This window comes from Kogia breviceps, chromosome 2 (genome assembly GCF_026419965.1).
Source record: "Kogia breviceps isolate mKogBre1 chromosome 2, mKogBre1 haplotype 1, whole genome shotgun sequence".
Lineage (NCBI taxonomy): Eukaryota > Metazoa > Chordata > Mammalia > Artiodactyla > Physeteridae > Kogia > Kogia breviceps.
The window spans coordinates 90,454,572-90,470,519 of NC_081311.1; the positions used below are offsets into that span (position 1 = coordinate 90,454,572).

General features: G+C 52.0%; 1 protein-coding gene and 1 long non-coding RNA gene across 4 annotated transcripts; one reads left to right on the plus strand and one right to left on the minus strand.

Annotated features, from left to right (window-relative positions):
* Positions 1-6,137: 6,137 nt before the first annotated feature.
* Positions 6,138-14,723, minus strand: PROC (protein C, inactivator of coagulation factors Va and VIIIa). Of its 3 annotated transcripts, none has more exons than XM_059052618.2 (8): positions 14,639-14,723; positions 13,244-13,410; positions 11,798-11,822; positions 11,541-11,678; positions 11,300-11,434; positions 8,962-9,110; positions 7,947-8,064; positions 6,138-6,791 (listed from the first exon to the last, which is right to left on the minus strand). In XM_059052618.2, the coding sequence occupies exons 1-8, from the start codon at positions 14,706-14,708 to the stop codon at positions 6,214-6,216; spliced, it is 1,380 nt and encodes a 459-aa protein (XP_058908601.2). In that variant the 5' UTR covers positions 14,709-14,723; the 3' UTR covers positions 6,138-6,213. The 3 variants fall into 3 exon arrangements, with proteins under 3 accessions (XP_058908601.2, XP_058908602.1, XP_058908603.1); XM_059052619.2 differs by having other exon boundaries at positions 13,244-13,404; positions 14,639-14,708; XM_059052620.2 differs by having other exon boundaries at positions 11,300-11,375; positions 11,524-11,678; positions 14,639-14,708.
* Positions 11,510-14,866, plus strand: LOC136793701 (uncharacterized). Its single transcript, XR_010839316.1, has 3 exons — positions 11,510-11,690; positions 13,555-14,076; positions 14,540-14,866. It is a non-coding gene; the product is annotated as an uncharacterized lncRNA (long non-coding RNA).
* Positions 14,867-15,948: the final 1,082 nt, after the last annotated feature.

The window sequence follows — 15,948 nt, forward strand, 5'->3', positions numbered from 1 at the left end:
CATGGCATGGCCAAAAAAAAAAAAAAGAAATCCCACTTGATAATGGTGTATGATCCTTTTAATGTATTATTGAATTCAGTTTGCTAATATTTTGTGGAAGTTTTTGCATCTGTGTTCATCAAAGATATTGATCTGTAATGGTCTTTTCTTGTGGTGTCGTCTGGTTTTGGTATTAGGTAATGCTGACCTCATGCAATGAGTTTGAAAGTGTTCTCTTCAGTTTTTTGGAAGGGTTTGAGAAGGATTGGTATTAATTCTTCTTTGAATGTTTGGTAGAAATACCTGTGAACTCATCCGGCCTTGGACTTTTCTTTTTTGGGGGGTTTTAATTACTGATTCAATTTCCTTACTAGTAATTGATCTGTTCAGATTTTCTATTTCTTCATGATTCGGTCTTGGTAGTTTATATGTTTCTAGGAATTTATCCACTTCTTGTGGGTTGTCCAATTTGTGGTTGAATAACTATTTATAGTAGTGTCTTATACTCCTTTGTATTTCTATGGTATCAGTTGTAATGTCTTTTCTTCCATTTCTGATTTTATTTGAGTCCTCTCTCTTCTTGGGCAGTCTAGTTAAAGGTTCGTCAAATTTATGTTTTCAGAAAACCAGCTTTAATTTTCATTGATCTTTTCTATTATTTTTTAGTATCTGTTTCATTTATTTCCATTCTTTGTTATTTCCTTCCTTCTACTAAATTCGGGCTTTGTTTGGTTTTCTTCTTCTTGTTCCTTAAGGTGTACAGTTAGTTATGAACTTCCCTCTTAAAAGCTGCATCCACAAGTTTTGGTGTCTTGTATCTCCATTTTCATTTGCCTCAAGGTATTTTTTGCTTTCTCTCTTGATTTCTTCTTTAACCCCTTGGTTGTTCATTGGCATGTTGCTTAATCTCCACATATTTGTGAATTTTTCAGGTTTCCTCCTGGAATTGATTTCTAGTGTCATACAATTATGGTTGGAAAATCTGCTTGGTATGATTTCAGTCTTCTTGAATTCATTAGGACTTGTTTTGTGGCCTAACATGTAACCTATCCTGGAGAATGTTCACTCATACGCTTGAGAAAAATGTGTATTCTGTTGCTTTTGGATGGAATATTCTGTATACGTCTGTTAAGTTCATCTTGTCTAATGTGTTGTTTAAGGCCAATGTTTTCTTATTGATTTTCTGTCTAGAGGATCTATTACTTTAATGAAAGTGTGGTATTAATGTCCCCTACTATTATTTTATTGCTGTCTCTTTCTCACTTTAGGTCTGTTAATGTTTGCTTTATATATTTAGGACCTGCAATATTGGTGCAGAAATACTTACAAACATTATATCCTCTTGTTGGATTGGCCCCTTTATCATTATGTAATGACCTTTTTACAGTTTTTGTCTTAAAAAGTCTATTTTGCTGGGAATTCCTTGGCAGTCCAGTGGTTAGGACTCCCTGCTGTCACTGCAGAGGGCATGGGTTCGATCCTTGGTCAGGGAACTAAGATTCTACAAGTTGTGCAGCACAGCCAAGAAAGAAAAAAGAAGTCCATTTTGTCTAATATAGTTAAAGTTACCCCAGGTTATTATTTGGGGGGGGGGTGTTTCCATTTGCATGGAATATCTTTTTCCATCCCTTCATTTTCGATCTATGCTGTGTCCTTAAAGCTGAAGTGTCTCTTGTAGACAGCATATAGATGAGACTTGAGTTTTCATCCATTCAGCAATACTTACATCAGACAAAACAGACTTTAAAAGACTGTAACATGAGACAAAGAAGCATATTATATAATGCTCAATGGATCAATCCAAGAAGATATAACAATCGTAAATATATATGCACCCAGCATAGGAGCACCCCAATATATAAGGCAAACGTTAACAGACATAAAAGGAGAAACTGGCAGTAACACAATCATAGTGGGGGACTTGCACACCCCACTTACATCAATAGACAGATGATCTGGACAGAAAATCAATATGAAAACATTGGCCTTAAACAATACATTAGATAAGATGAACTTAACAGTCATATACAGAATATTCCATCCAAAAGCAGCAGAATAAACATTCTTTTCAAGTGCACATAGAACATTCTCCAGGATAGATCACATGCTAGGCCACAAAACAAGTCTCAGTAAATTTAAGAAAACTGAAATCATACCAAGTATATTTTCCAACCACAACGCTATGAGACTAGAAATCAATTACAAACACACACACACACACACACACACACACACACACACACACACACACACACACGTGGAGACTAAACAATATGCTCACCAATGAATCACTGAAAAAATCAAAGAAGAAATTAAAAAATACCTGAAGCCAAATGATCCAAAATCTATGGGATACAGCAAAAGCAGTTCTAAAAGGGAAGTTTATAGAATACAAGCATACCTCAGGGAAAAAGGAAAATCTCAAATAAACAACCTAACCTTACACCTATAGGAATTAGGAAAAGAAGAACGAAAAAACCCAAAGTTAGTAAAAGTAAATAAATCATAAAAATCAGAGCAGAAATAAATGAGAGACGTTTTTAAAAAATCAATAGAAAGATCAAGGAAACTAAAAGCTAATTCTTTGAAAAGATAAACAAAATTGATGAACCTTCAGCCAGACTCATCAAGAAAAAAAGGGGAGGGTCTAAATCAATTAAAACAACTTTTTGTTATTAATTTCTATTTTCATTGCTTTTTTTCTAGAGGATATGTTTTATATCACATTGAGCCTCTGGAATTTATTGAGGCTTCCTTCATGGTCCAATATATTTTTGTAAATGCTCCTAGCAAGCTAAAAAAAAGCATATTAATTTTACTGTCCAAAATCTTCTATATATCCATTTATTTTTTAATCTGTTTAATTTATTGGTTTTGGGCTTCCCTGGTGGCGCAGCGGTTGAGAATCCGCCTGCCGATGCAGGGGTCACGGGTTCGTGCCCTGGTCCGGGAAGATCCCACATGCCGTGGAGCAACTAAGCCCGTGAGCCATGGCCGCTGGGCCTGCGCGTCCGGAGCCTGTGCTCCACAACGGGAGAGGCCACAGCAGTGAGAGGCCCGCATACAGAAAAAAAAAAAAAAAAAAAAAAAAGCGCAATTTAATTTATTGGTTTTGAGAGAGTTCTTTTAAATTTCCAAATACAATTGCTTATTTCTCCCTGCACTTCTGTCAATTGTTGGCTTATAAATATTTTGAGGTTATATTGTTAGAGGCATATGTTATTTTATCATGATTTTACCTTTATACATGATTGATTCTTTTATCAGTATTTAATGTCCATCCTTGTTGTTTGTGATATTTTTTCCTTGATTGCCATTTTATCAGTTATTAAAATCACTATCTTAGCTTTCTTTTCATTCAAATCAATGTGGAATTTCTAATATTATTTTCAGTCTTTAAGTGTTTTTTGTTTTTACGCTATCTGTAAATAATATATTGTCAGGTTCATTTTTTATTCTGAAAGTTCTTTCTTTTTATTGATAAGTTTAACCCAGTTATATTTATCCTTATTATTTCCATCTTACTCCATAGTTTCCATTAACTGTACTTTCTTCTTGTTTCATTTTATAGTTTTTATATGTAAGTCCATATTGAGTTAATTTTTGTATAATGTTTGTGTTCATTTTTTGGCCTGTCCATGCCCCATTGTACCAGCACCATGTGTTGACAAGGGTGTCCTTCCTCCATCGAATTGCTTTTGCATCTTTGTAAAAAAAAATCAGATGGTCATGGCTGTGTGAGTCTATTTCTGGATTCTCTATTCCATTCCATTCATCTATGTGTCTCTCCCTCCACCAATACCACACACTCTTGTTCACTGTAGTTAGATTATAATCCATGACGCTGGGTAGAATGATTTCTCCTAATTTGTTCTTCTTTTTCTAAAGTGTTTTAGCTACTCAAGGTCTTTTGCCTTTTCATATATATAATATATATATTATATATATATATATAAAATAGTAAGCTTGTTTACAAAAATATCAAGTTGAGATTTTTCTATGAATTGTGTTAAACCTATAGCTCAATTTTGGGAAAATTGACATCTTTACTGTGTTGAGTCTTCCATTGTTTCTCCATGTATTTAGGTCTTCTTTAATTTCTTTCATTAGCATTTTGTAAGTGTCATCACACAGATCTGGTACATGTTTGTTGTATTTATATCTAAGTAATTCATTTTCTTTAGAGTGATTGGGAGTGGTATTGTGGTTTTAATTTTGGTTTCCACATGTTCATTGTTAACATGTAGAAATACCATTGATTTTTACATGCTGCTCATTTACTTTTTTTTTTTTTTTTTTTTTTTGCGGTATGCGGGCCTCTCACTGTTGTGGCCTCTCCCGTTGCGGAGCACAGGCTCTGGATGCGCAGGCTCAGCGGCCATGGCTCACGGGCCCAGCCGCTCCGCGGCATGTGGGATCTTCCCGGACTGGGGCACGAACCCGTATCCCCTGCATCGGCAGGCGGACTCTCAACCACTGCGCCACCAGGGAAGCCCTGCTCATTTACTTTTATTCTCCTTCTTTGCTTTCTGTGGACAGATCAAGTTTTCTTATGTTGGTTTAAAAGTTGTATTTTTGTTCTTGTTTTGTTCGCTCTTAGGACCATTTCCAGAGACTTTGTTTGTTTTAATAATTTTCACTAGTTTCACCGAAGAACAGGTCAGCAGATCTCTTCAGGCTGGGATGCCAGAAGTTCTCTCTCCCACGCTATTTAACCACCTTGATAGGAGACTCACCTGGGGAATCTTTAACAAGGGCAAAGACCTCAGCATGCGGTCACTCTTTCAATCCATCATGTCCGACTGCAAGTGTGAGGGACACTGGCCTTAGGCACTGATCAGCAGATGGTTCCAGCCCCAGGCCTGGCTTCCTTCCACCTCCAAGCAGTCCCACCTACCCTTTCCCAGGCCCTAAGGAGACAGATCCTGCAGCCCCCTTCTCAGCCACGCCTCTTTCCTTGTGTTGCACGTATAGAACTCAGTGGGTCCTGGTGTCCCCTCTGGTGTGTAAGCAGCAGCTGTGGTTCCAACAAGAGGGATGTAATCATAAGTCAAGGCCTTCTGTACCATTGACTGATTTGTGCTGTACTTTCTTTATCCTCATTGGCCCTGAGCGTCTTGGCACCTACTCAAGCAGAAAAGGTCCTTAAAGTTCCTTTTGTCCAGTGGCTTTCAACCCTAGTCACATATTAAAATGACCAGGGGAGTTTAAAAAATATCAGTATTTTTGTTCCCCACCCTAAATCAACTAAACCAGAATCTCTGTGCGTGAAACCGGATGTAGATGTCTTTGAAAGCCCTCAACCGCACCCCCAGCCCCCAGGAGATTCAGAAGTACAGTGAAGGTTGAGAACCACTGCTCTCAATCTAATCTTTTCATTTTACTGATGCCCAGAGAACAGAAGTGACTTGCCAAGTCATACGGAGAGTTAGACTAATTTAATGACTTTAGACTAATTGCCTCGGCTTTGTCTCACCACTCTCCCCTTTTGTCGGGTGCATCCTAACTGATTTCTCTCAGTTATGCTTATAAGGCCAGGTCAAGACAGAGTCAACAGCTTACCACTATTCACGATTGTGTGGCATTGTTCTTAAACAGCTTCTCCACCTACAGTGTGAGTTCATTCTGGGCTGAACCAACCCCTCTGGGTCCCTGGCTGCTCCCCGCACAGGCCGATGCCGGCCTCCAGAGCCAGCAGGAAGAGTGGAGGCGGCCTGAAGGGCCCTGGCTTGGGAGTCAAACCTAGTTTGAGTTTTGGCTCCACAACGCAAACCTTCCTGAACCTCAGTTTCTTCCCCCATAATATGAGCTGCAGTCTCTACCTTCAGAGCTGGCTTTACTGTCAGGATCCCTGATTCACACAGGCCCCTTCCAAAGCCCTGGGAGGGGCTCTCCCAGTTTTGTAGTCCCATTTTTTATTCTTTTTCATAAAGCGAGCTTCCCCCAATTTTACCGGCTTTAGACGCCACAAACCTTGGGTCTGCTGCTCCCTACCCCACAGAGTAGTTGCTGTGGAAGGTAAATAAGATTCAGTTCATAAAGTGTGGGGTGTGCAGTAGATGCTCCAAAACTACTGCCCTCCAGAACAGCCCAGAAAAGGGTCGGAGAGACAGACAGAACCATAGCTACTGTGCTTGCTGCATGCCCTTTTTAATGTCCAACATCTTGGCCATTCAACAACCCAGCCCCCATCCAAGGGTGTCCTCTGGGGTCCAGACACATGTGAGGGAGATGCTAAGGCACCTGGCTCTCAAGGGGGGCCTCCTTAGCGTTGATGTAGCCGTGGATCCAGTCGAGGTAACGGCTGACTTTGGTGTAGACACCGTAGTTGTTGAGGCGCCCACAGCCCTCGCCCCAGCTCACCAGGCCCACCAGGAACCAGGTGCCATGGAAGGAGACGACCATAGGCCCCCCGCTGTCGCCCTCACAGGCATCCCGCGGGTCCCCCAGGATGCCGGCGCACAGCATGTTCTCGGAGATCTTGTTTTGCATGGCCAGAACGCACACGTTGTGCGGGACCAGGGGGACCTTGACGAAGTTGAGGACGAAGGTGCGGTTTCTCTTGGCCTCGCTGCGGTAGCCCCAGCCCGTCACCACCGTCTCCTGGCCGACCTGGGTGAGCTCGCGCTCTGACAGGCCACTGTCTGGGAGGCAGATGGGCACGATGGTCTTCGAGAGAGTGGCGGGCCGGGCCAGGTGGAGCAGGGCGATGTCATTGTCGCTGGTGCTCTTGGTGTAGTTGGGGTGGACGAAGACCTCCTTGATGTCCAGGTCCAACTCCCACTTCTCCCAGCGCCGCAGGTCATACTCCCCTGCAGGGCAGAGGGGCTGTCAGAGTGGGCTTGGGGGAGCCTCCCTCCCCTGGGGCCCCCTGAAGCCAACGTGGCTGCCATGCTCCTGCAGACCCTCGCAGAGGGACAGCAGGAGTGGTCACCGCATAGGCCCTGCACTGTCTTGGGCCACAGGGCTGTGCCTCTGGTCCCTGTCAAGGGTAATAGCCCGTGAGTGTCAGTCCTAAAGGGGCAAGAACGCTGGTCTGGATTCAGGACTGGCTCATAGACGGAGCAGTGAGGCCTGGGAAGTGACCAGCGGTGGGCAGTCAGCAGGGAAGCCTGCAGCTCCCTGGACACCTGGGACACAGAGCAGAGCTGCAAAGAGAACATGGGACACCTGCCAAGATGCGGGCAGGGCAGGAGCAGCAAAGACCCAGAGAGGAGGGCCAGCTGGACACAGGCTTCACCAGGGAAGAAAGATCTGGACCACATACAAGATACAAGGTCTTCTCAGGCGAGGCTGTTGGTTCCTGGAAAGGGTGGGGGTGAGGGCTCTGCCTCCAAGCCCAGCCCCGCCGGAGGCCACTGGCCTCTGCTTGTGCTGGACGTGAGGGCGGGGTGTGTGAATCTGGTCATTCACTCTCAGTACATATCTTTGCCTTCTTTTTTTTAAAATAAAGATTGGAGTGAGAGAACTCCCGCCCCCCAGAAATTGGTAGAGAGTGGGGTCTAGGCTCGGGGAGCCCTGGGCTGTTGCAGGGAAGCAGCTGGCTGCTGTGCCAAGATGCCAGGGCCCCCTCTGCGCAGTCCATTCCTGTCAATCTGTGTGAAGCATGGCCCTGAGGATGCCTTCTGGGCCTCTGCACCCCAGGATGCTGCAAGTCCTCACACACGGCCACTCCGCATAGTGAGAGTGAAAACACAAGTATGTGTGTAACCTCCTCACTGGCAAACACACATGTGTAAGCACCCGGGCACCAGATTCGAAGAGAATCCCTTACGTGCAAACTACCTGGTGCCAGTGTGTCTAAAATGCCACTACAGGAGTGGCGGCGAGGGAGCCCACGGGCCTCTTCCCCCCAGATGCCTTCTGTGCAGCTCTGGTGTCTTCTTGCTCAAGCACCCTGGAGACCAGGCTCCCCAAACCCGGCCAGCCTGTCTGGGCCACCCCTCCGGCCTGGTTCCAGCCCGCACCGAGCCTGACGATGAGCTTCTTGCGGTCGTCCAAGCAGTGGGCCGCTGTCAGCACCCAGGAGACGTGGACGAGCACTGCCCCGCAGGCCAGCTTCTTCTTCGAGTCCAGCAGGACCACCTGTAATGGGGTTGGGCAGTGACAGCACCACACGCCTTATGACAGCTCCGCATCAGGGCCCCCGGTCTCGGTGCAGCCCCGGGCACTAGCTGCATGAACAGGTCTTCCCTGGGTTCCCTAGGCACGCGGGCATGGACTTTTTTGGCATTTTCTTTCCTGCATGTTGGATGGAGTTCGCCTGTTCCAGGGTACCTCCCCGCCTTTGCCTGGGCTGTTCCTTTAATCATCCTCAGCAGCATCCAGAGAGCTCTTCTCACCCTCGGGGCTCAGGCTGGTCGTTGAGTCCTTTGAAAAGCCTCTGAGGCCCCCAGGCTGCCTTGGAGTCCTCTCCAGGTTCCCTCAGTCCCTGTCCTGCCAGCCAGCTCTGGTCCCATTGGGTTGCCATGTGTTTAGGAGCCTGAACCTCCTGGGGGCTGTGAGCTCCCCAAGACCTGCCAGTTCCCTGCTTATTGATCTCTGGACAATCCCTTCCCCCCAGTGCCTGGCAGAGATGGGGACCAAATAAGTGTTAGTTCCCATGGGGGCGCTGGAGAGGTACTCAGAGGTCAACCCTCCCTCCCAGCCCTTTCCCACGCAAAACACCGCTCCCCTCAGCCAGGCCTCTGCCTCAAATACCACCAGCAGAGCATTCTCTTTCCAGCTCTTTTTAAAAGTTATACCTCTCCTTCCTGCACATTCTCCCTTGGCCCCGGGAGCCCACCCCACCCTGCCCGGCTGCTCCTTTCCCATCGGGTTAGCACCACCTCTCCCTGGAACCCTCCACCCTTAGCACTGCCGCCCCCCCTCTGCCCCCCAAGCAAAGGCTGCACTTCCCCTCCCATTGGTGCCTCCTGAGCAGGAAGTGGGCTCTGTGACTCCTGACCCAGCTGGTGAGCCGCTGCCTCTCTCTTCTCTCACCTGCCAGGGGCTCTCTCCCCATCTGGCCTCCTGCCCACTGATGAGCCGCGGATCTAATTGGCCTTCTTGGTCTACTTGGTCTGTGTCACGTTTCAAGTTCTTGCGTTTCTTCTCCATTCGCTTGCCTGGCCTCCCACAAGGGAACGTCACTGAAGGCAGGGAGAGGCTGCTGAGTACCTGCTGGGCACTGCTCCCGAGACTGCCCCCCCCTTCTCTGTCCCCCTCACACCAGCAGCCCCCTTCGCTGCCTTGTAGGATAAATGATGCTCAGACACTCAATTCTATCAACTTGCAAAGCCCCTCGGGATAGTCAGTCGGTTAACGAACAGTGCCACTTAATGGAGAGGGTCAGACCAAGCAGCATCTCTACCTAGCGGTGTGCCCTTGGGCAGGTCGTTAGAGTTCTCAGAGTTGGGACACCCCAGGGCTGTTGGGAGTAACACCTGAGACGCACAAGTAAGGTCTCGTGCTGGGATACTGCCGGGCTCCTAACAGAGGTAAGGCCTTATGCGGGGGGTGGGGAGGTGGGCACGCCCAGAGAGCCTCCGAGTGGCTCCGAGCACGGCTGTGAGCTCCTCAACCTGGAGGAGAGAGCACTGAGTAGAACTGAGGGCTGGGAGGTGGGCCAGGGCCATTCAGGCTGGGATGGGAGACTTAGACCCGCAAGAAGCAGTGGGAAACCATCAGCAGGGGGATTGCACGGTGACAGAAAATGGAGATGAAACAACAGCGACAAGATTCCAGAAGCTGGGGCTTCCCTGGTGGTGCAGTGGTTGAGAGTCTGCCTGCTGATGCAGGGGACGCGGGTTCGTGCCCCGGTCCGGGAGGAGCCCACGTGCCGCGGAGCGGCTGGGCCCGTGAGCCGTGGCCGCTGAGCCTGCGCGTCCGGAGCCTGTGCTCCGCAACGGGAGAGGCTGCAGCGGTGAGAGGCCCGCGTACCGCAAAAAAAAAAAAAAAAAAAAAAAAAAAAAAGATTCCAGAAGCTGGACGGCAGAGGGGCATGGTAACTGACTTGGCTGACTGAGAAAGCCGAGAGAAACCTCAGCCAGTAGTAGGAGACACTGGGAGCAGGCTGCTTGGCAACACAAACGCCCAGGAAGCCTCCATGTGTCTCTGAAGAAGCTGTGCAGGTGGCGCTACAGCAGGAATGTTGAGAGCTTGCCAAAGAAACGGCTAGAGCCCTAGGCTTCTGTCTCGACCCCTCATCAGTGGCTTGAGTCTCCTCTCTGACCCCTGCAGAAGACCCTAGGTGTATTCTCCGCAGATGGTGAACCAGAGACCTGGGGTCTCCAGGCACCGCCAGAGGAAACAGTGAGTGACATGCAAGGCTGACCAGAGGGAGTCACACAGACATCTGCAGACGGGGAAGATGCCAGTCCTCTTCCCCCTACTCTCCCCAGGGGGCTGGAAGCCAGGCTGGGACCACCCAAGCATGAACTTGTTGGATTCCTCTCAGAAAACGGCCTAAAGACCTAAGAATCTGGGCAATAGGGGTTCTGCCAGTGACCTGGGCCTTCAGATGGTCTCACAGGAAAGCCCACCAGCCAACAGGTCCACCAGGCATTTCTTTGCCACTTCCTGTCTCTAATTACTTTAAAAGGAATAGTTGGATTTTTTTTTTTTTCAGTAAAAGGACTGGAATATAAAGTTGTGGAAAGTTCCCTGAAAGAAGAACACAAAGTCAAAGATACGGAAAATAGAAGAGATAATGAGATAATAAAACTAGAAGATCAATCCGGGGAATGAGATCTGATTAGGAGGTGCAGAAAGAGAGAACAGAGAAAGCACAGGGCAGGTCATCAAGGAAATAACTAAAGAAATGTTCCTAGAGATAGAAGACACGCATTTCCACATGAAAAGGGCACTGCACAGTGAATGCAAGAAGATCCACACGGAGGAACAACCTGCTGAAATCATGGTAAGAGCTGTGAAACTCCGACTGTTGTTTAAGTATATAAATCTGATAGAAATTTAAATGTATAAAAAGGAAAGTAGACATGAAGGCAGAATCACTGTTCCTGTCTCTCCTCAGGGAAGCCAGAGAGGAAGGCTGAAATAAAGCCGCCAAGAGAGATGAGGAGGATGCTGGAGGCGTGCGCTCCCCATCCGCTCCTGCCTGGGGAGATGCGCTACCTCTGGGCTCCTGCTCCAGGCGACGCCCCCAACGAGAGCAGCGGCCTCTGGAGGAGGGCGGGCAAGCGAGGGCAAGAGCGGGCAGGGCACCCGCCGGGGGCACCCTCCCTCTCCGTCGGGGTGGCCCGTCTCCTTCGCCCGGGCCTCGGCCCTGTGGCTTGCTCACCGCCCGGGCGCCCCGTGCTGTCCCCCATCTGCGGCTCACCCTTGGGCTCGCAGAGCAGGTGGTCGTCCCCCAGGCGGTAGCCGGGCGCGCAGCTGCACTGGCGCCCGCCCTCCTTCTCCAGGCAATAGTGCGCGCAGCCGCCGTTCTCCGCCGAGCAGTTGGAGAAGCGAGCCTCTGCGGGGGACCGGCAGGAGGGCGCCGAGGGAGCGCGGCGCTCTGCGCGCCCGGCCCCGCCCCCGGCCCCGGGGCGCTCCCCATCCCGCCGCCCGCCGCCCCTCACCTTGAAGGCAGAAACGGCCCTCCCAGCCCTGCGCGCAGTCGCAGCGGAAGCCGCCCAGACCGTCGATGCACGTGCCGCGCCCGCAACACGGGCTGTCGCACGGGTGCGCCGGCGGCGCGGCCGCGCACTGGTCCCCGTCTGCGACGAGGGGTAAGGAGGGGCTCACGGGGGTCCGCCGGCCCTGTCCCCGTCTCCCCAGCGGCCCAGAGACCTCGAGGGGCACGGGCACCGCGGCCAGGGGTCTGGAGCGCACTCACCGTGGTACTTGGACCAGAAGGCCATCTGCGGAGAGAAGGGGCGGGGTCAGGGGCCTTCAGCCCACCTGTGTAGATGGGGAGCCCCCAGGGCCCCTCCGCGGGCTGGCCCAGGTCCGGCAGGCAGCATCTAAGCGGGCAGGGAAGGGAAGGGCTTCCACACAAAGAGGGGCCAACCCCAGCCTCTGGGCAGCTGCACCCCGAGAAAGGCCAGGCTCCTCGCCCGCCCGTCTGCCAATCTCCACCCCACATCCCAAACCCGCCCCCGGCCCCCGCCCGTGCAGCTGGAAGCGTCTTCTGGGTGCTGGCTGCTACCCGAGCAGCCTCTGCAAATGAAGGGACCACAATCCGCACCCCCCCCACACACACACAGGGTGCTCTGCCTGCTTCCAGCTCCAGCCCTCCGGGCGTCTGGTCTTTCCCTGAGCCACGTCCTCAGAGCTAGGTGAGGAGCAGGACATGGTGCGTGAGACACAGCTTTTGCCGGTTCAGAAAGTCTGCTTTTCTAAACAGCTCTCTGGTGGCACTTCTGCTTCTGGGCTGGGACCACCAGTCCCTGAGGTCCACTGCTTGATGCCCAGGCCGAAAGCCCCCCTGCTGGCTTGGGAGACCCTGGGCGGTGGGGAGGCGGGTGGCACGGGAGGGGTGTGATGTGCCCAGGCTGTGCCTGCCGAAATCATCTTGGCATCTGATGAGGAAGCCATTTGGGGAAAGAGGCAGTGGAGATGGTGGCTGAGGGCAAGAGAGGAAGCCACCGAGAGCCCTGCCTTCAGCCGTGAGAGCTGAGTGGGAAGGGCATGCCTACAGACAGCTTGAAGGGGACCCAGGTTGTGGCACAACCCCCAGGTCCTAGTCGCTAAAGTGAGCTCTGGGTGCTGGAGGGGGTCTGAGCCTTGTATCAGGAACACCTCCCTTACCGAGTGCATCCTACCACCTCAGAGCCACCACCACAGGGCCCTGGGGGCCAGAGAGGACACAGACCCTTTCCTTGGATCCCCTGAACAGTCAGATTTCACCCCTGGAGTATCTAAGCCACAGAGTGAGTGTGTGTGTCCAGACATCAGGGAGTCTTGGGTCACCTGGTCAGCAGGTGCAGGGTGGAAGCAGGGGTGGTGGCCTCTTGATCAGAGGGAGAGAGAAGAGGGGAAGCCGTGATGGCCAGTTGCAGGTGGAGAGGGGGACTGAACTACCTCCAGTGGGATTGGGTGGGAATCCCAGCCTAAGGCTTCCCCAGACGCTTCTCAAGATCATTGCAGAGTTCTGTTTCTTGGAGTCCCATGTGCCCTGGCCAAGCCCGTAGGGCCGTTCGCTCCACTGCTGCACCCCTGGCAAGCTGGGAGGGTAAGGGGCTGGTGCCCACCGCTTCCCAGGACTCCCAAGGGGCCCCCGGCTGCTGCTCCAGGCCCCAGCCCTGAGCCTCGCGCTCTGCACCCAGTCGGGCGGCCTTACTGTGTCTTCCATGTTTTGGAAAATCTCCCGGGCCTCCTCAAATTCACAGGTCTCCTCTGTGCACTCGCGCTCCAGGCTGCCGGGCCGCAGCTCCTCCAGGAAGGTGTTGGCGCGTTTGCGGATCCGCAGCACCTGGTGGGCACGCCGGTGGCTGGAGAACACTGAGTCTGGGAGGGGGACAGGGGGCTCGTGTTGGTGTGGGGCCCGCAGTGAGGGGGCCCGGCTGGGGAGTCCCTGGGGAGGTTTTCGTCTTGGGTCCCTCAGGATTATAATTCCAGATACTGAGACCCTCTCTCCTCCTCCTCCCGAAGCAGGTGGCCGGCCATCGGAGGACAGGACACTTGACCATTCAGAGTGCGTGCACTGAGGCCTACAGACCTCCCTCCCTCCGAACCCAGCCCGACCTCCGTGTGACCTTGAGCCCATGTCTTTACTTCTCTAAACTTCAGTTTATTCATCAAAAAATGAGGATGAGATAATCACGTAAAACACTTAGTACAGTGCCTGGCACAGAAATGAGCAGCCAGTGACAAATGCCACGTGCTGCTGCTGTTGTTATTATTATACTGCAAATATAATGGAGCATTTCCCACGCTCTTCCCCTAGGGCAGGCACACCTGGACAAGGCAGACCTGCCACCCAGGGAGCATCATCAGATGTCTCCTGGGCTCTGAGGGGCGTCTTCCTTGTGGGCAGGGGGGCAGCTGGGGTGGAGGGACCAAGGCAGGGGAGTGAACAAGAGAGACTCGAGGCTGCCAAGGCCAGGAAGGGCATCCTCGGGAAAGGAGGATGTGCCTGACTGAGTCTGGACATAGGAGCCAAGAGGACGGCAGGTGAGAACCGGGGCTGGGGGTGGGGAGGAGGGGCGAGCAGCTCAGGAAGAGGCATAAATGGAAGAAACAGCCCATGGTGGCTGCAGGAGGTGTGGGGGGAGGGCTGCCTAAGAAACCAGGCAGCACATCTGTCCCGCAGGCCCCCTCCCCCAGCATCCTGGCCTCCTCCTCTCCACATCCTGGTCCCCAGGTCCCCACGGCCAGGGCTTGGGGCAGGGTAGCGGCCAGCAGATGAGCATCTTAGGAGGACAGGCTGCTCTGGGGCAGTCTGCGTGGCGGAGGGGCCTGGCGCTCTCGCAGATGAGGGAGTGAGCGGTGCAGTGGGGAGACCCAGGGGACTCTGACCAGGTAGGAGGAAGGACCCCGTGCCCCCGGGGGGTTCCTGCCATCAGCACAGCACTCAGCCCCTGAGCTGCGGCCTGCTGCTGTGTTCCCCTCAGTTCATGTATCCCTGTTTCCCCAGGTCTGCCTTCATCTCCTCTCGCCCTGAGGCTCCGGGGAGATGGTGAAAGGTGTGAAGACCCCGAGGGTCCCGAGGAGGGGGCTGGGAGAGTGGCCTTACCGGGAGGAGCTGGTGTGCTGGAAATTCCCCAGATGGTCACGAACAATACGAGGCTTGTAAGCTGCCACATTCTGAAGTTGCTGCCACCTGTCTGAGGAGGACTTCTGAGCTTCCGGCAGCCCCGCCAACCCCCACCCCGCTCTGCCCCCTCCCCCAGCCCTGGGGAGGGAGCTGAATGAACCGGCCTCCTGTGTGTGCTGATCGCCAGGGCGAAAGCTGGGGTGGGGGGGGGGGGTCCCTGTTCACTATTCAGACACCCATGCGGCGCCTCAGTCCCCTTGTCTATATGGGGCTAAGGTCACACGACCCGAGCCTGCAGGGTGAAGAGAGGAAGTGGAAGGGGCAGTGACCTGGTGAAGATCAAAGAGGACTCAGCACAGAAGGGTGATGGGCAAGTGCACCCCGAATGTTCCTGCCCTCCCTGGGTGAGGATTCGGGCGTGACGCCTCTGCTGATCTAAAGGCCAGGTTAAGAATAATAACTGACATTTATTGGACAGTCACGGTGTCTTTCAAGAAATTTGTACATGGTTCAGAGGACAGGCCACCAAGTCAGAGCGCCTGGTGCAAATCCCAGCTCCAGGACAGGATTGTAGGTCAGTATCCCCAACTGCTCCTCAGTTGCCTCATTTGTAAAATGGATGGAAAAACTGTATTTCTGCCTCAGAAGGTTATTGTGAGAATTAAATGAGTCAATCTACATAAAGCTGTTGAATAGGTTTGCACATAGCAAATGCTCAGTAAGCATGAGCTACTATTATCTCAGCGAAGGCTCACCACCACCCAAGAGGTAGGTATTAATGTTGTCACCCATTTCACAGAGGGGGGGATTGAGGCTCACAGGAGAGAAATCGCTTATTAAACATCCACAGCCAGGAAGCGGAAGAGCTAGTGCTTGAGCTCAGGCCTGAGTGGCTCCAGGCCTGGAACCTTAACCCCTGCCGCAAACCACCAGGCGCACCACAAGGCCACAGAGGTAGCCCTGCTGGCCGGAAACCTAGGAGCCCCCGCTTCCCCCCAGGCTGAGTGGGTGCCCCACCGGCACCCCCCTCCCCGTCTAACCTCATGTCCCACTTTGCCGACTCCCTCTGAGGCTGATTCTGACATTTGTTTAAAGGGTTTAGAAGTAGAGGTGAGGCTGTGGTGGGGAGCCTGGAGGGCTCCGGGCTCCAAGCTGCCTCTGGCGATGGCTCTGGGGTCTGGAGGCCCTCAGCCGACTTCCACTTCCCTCAAAGTCTGGGAGGAAGGCCCCTGGGAGCCATGGCACCCCAGCCTGAGGAATGCCAGCCAGAGCCTTGGCCTGGCCGGTGG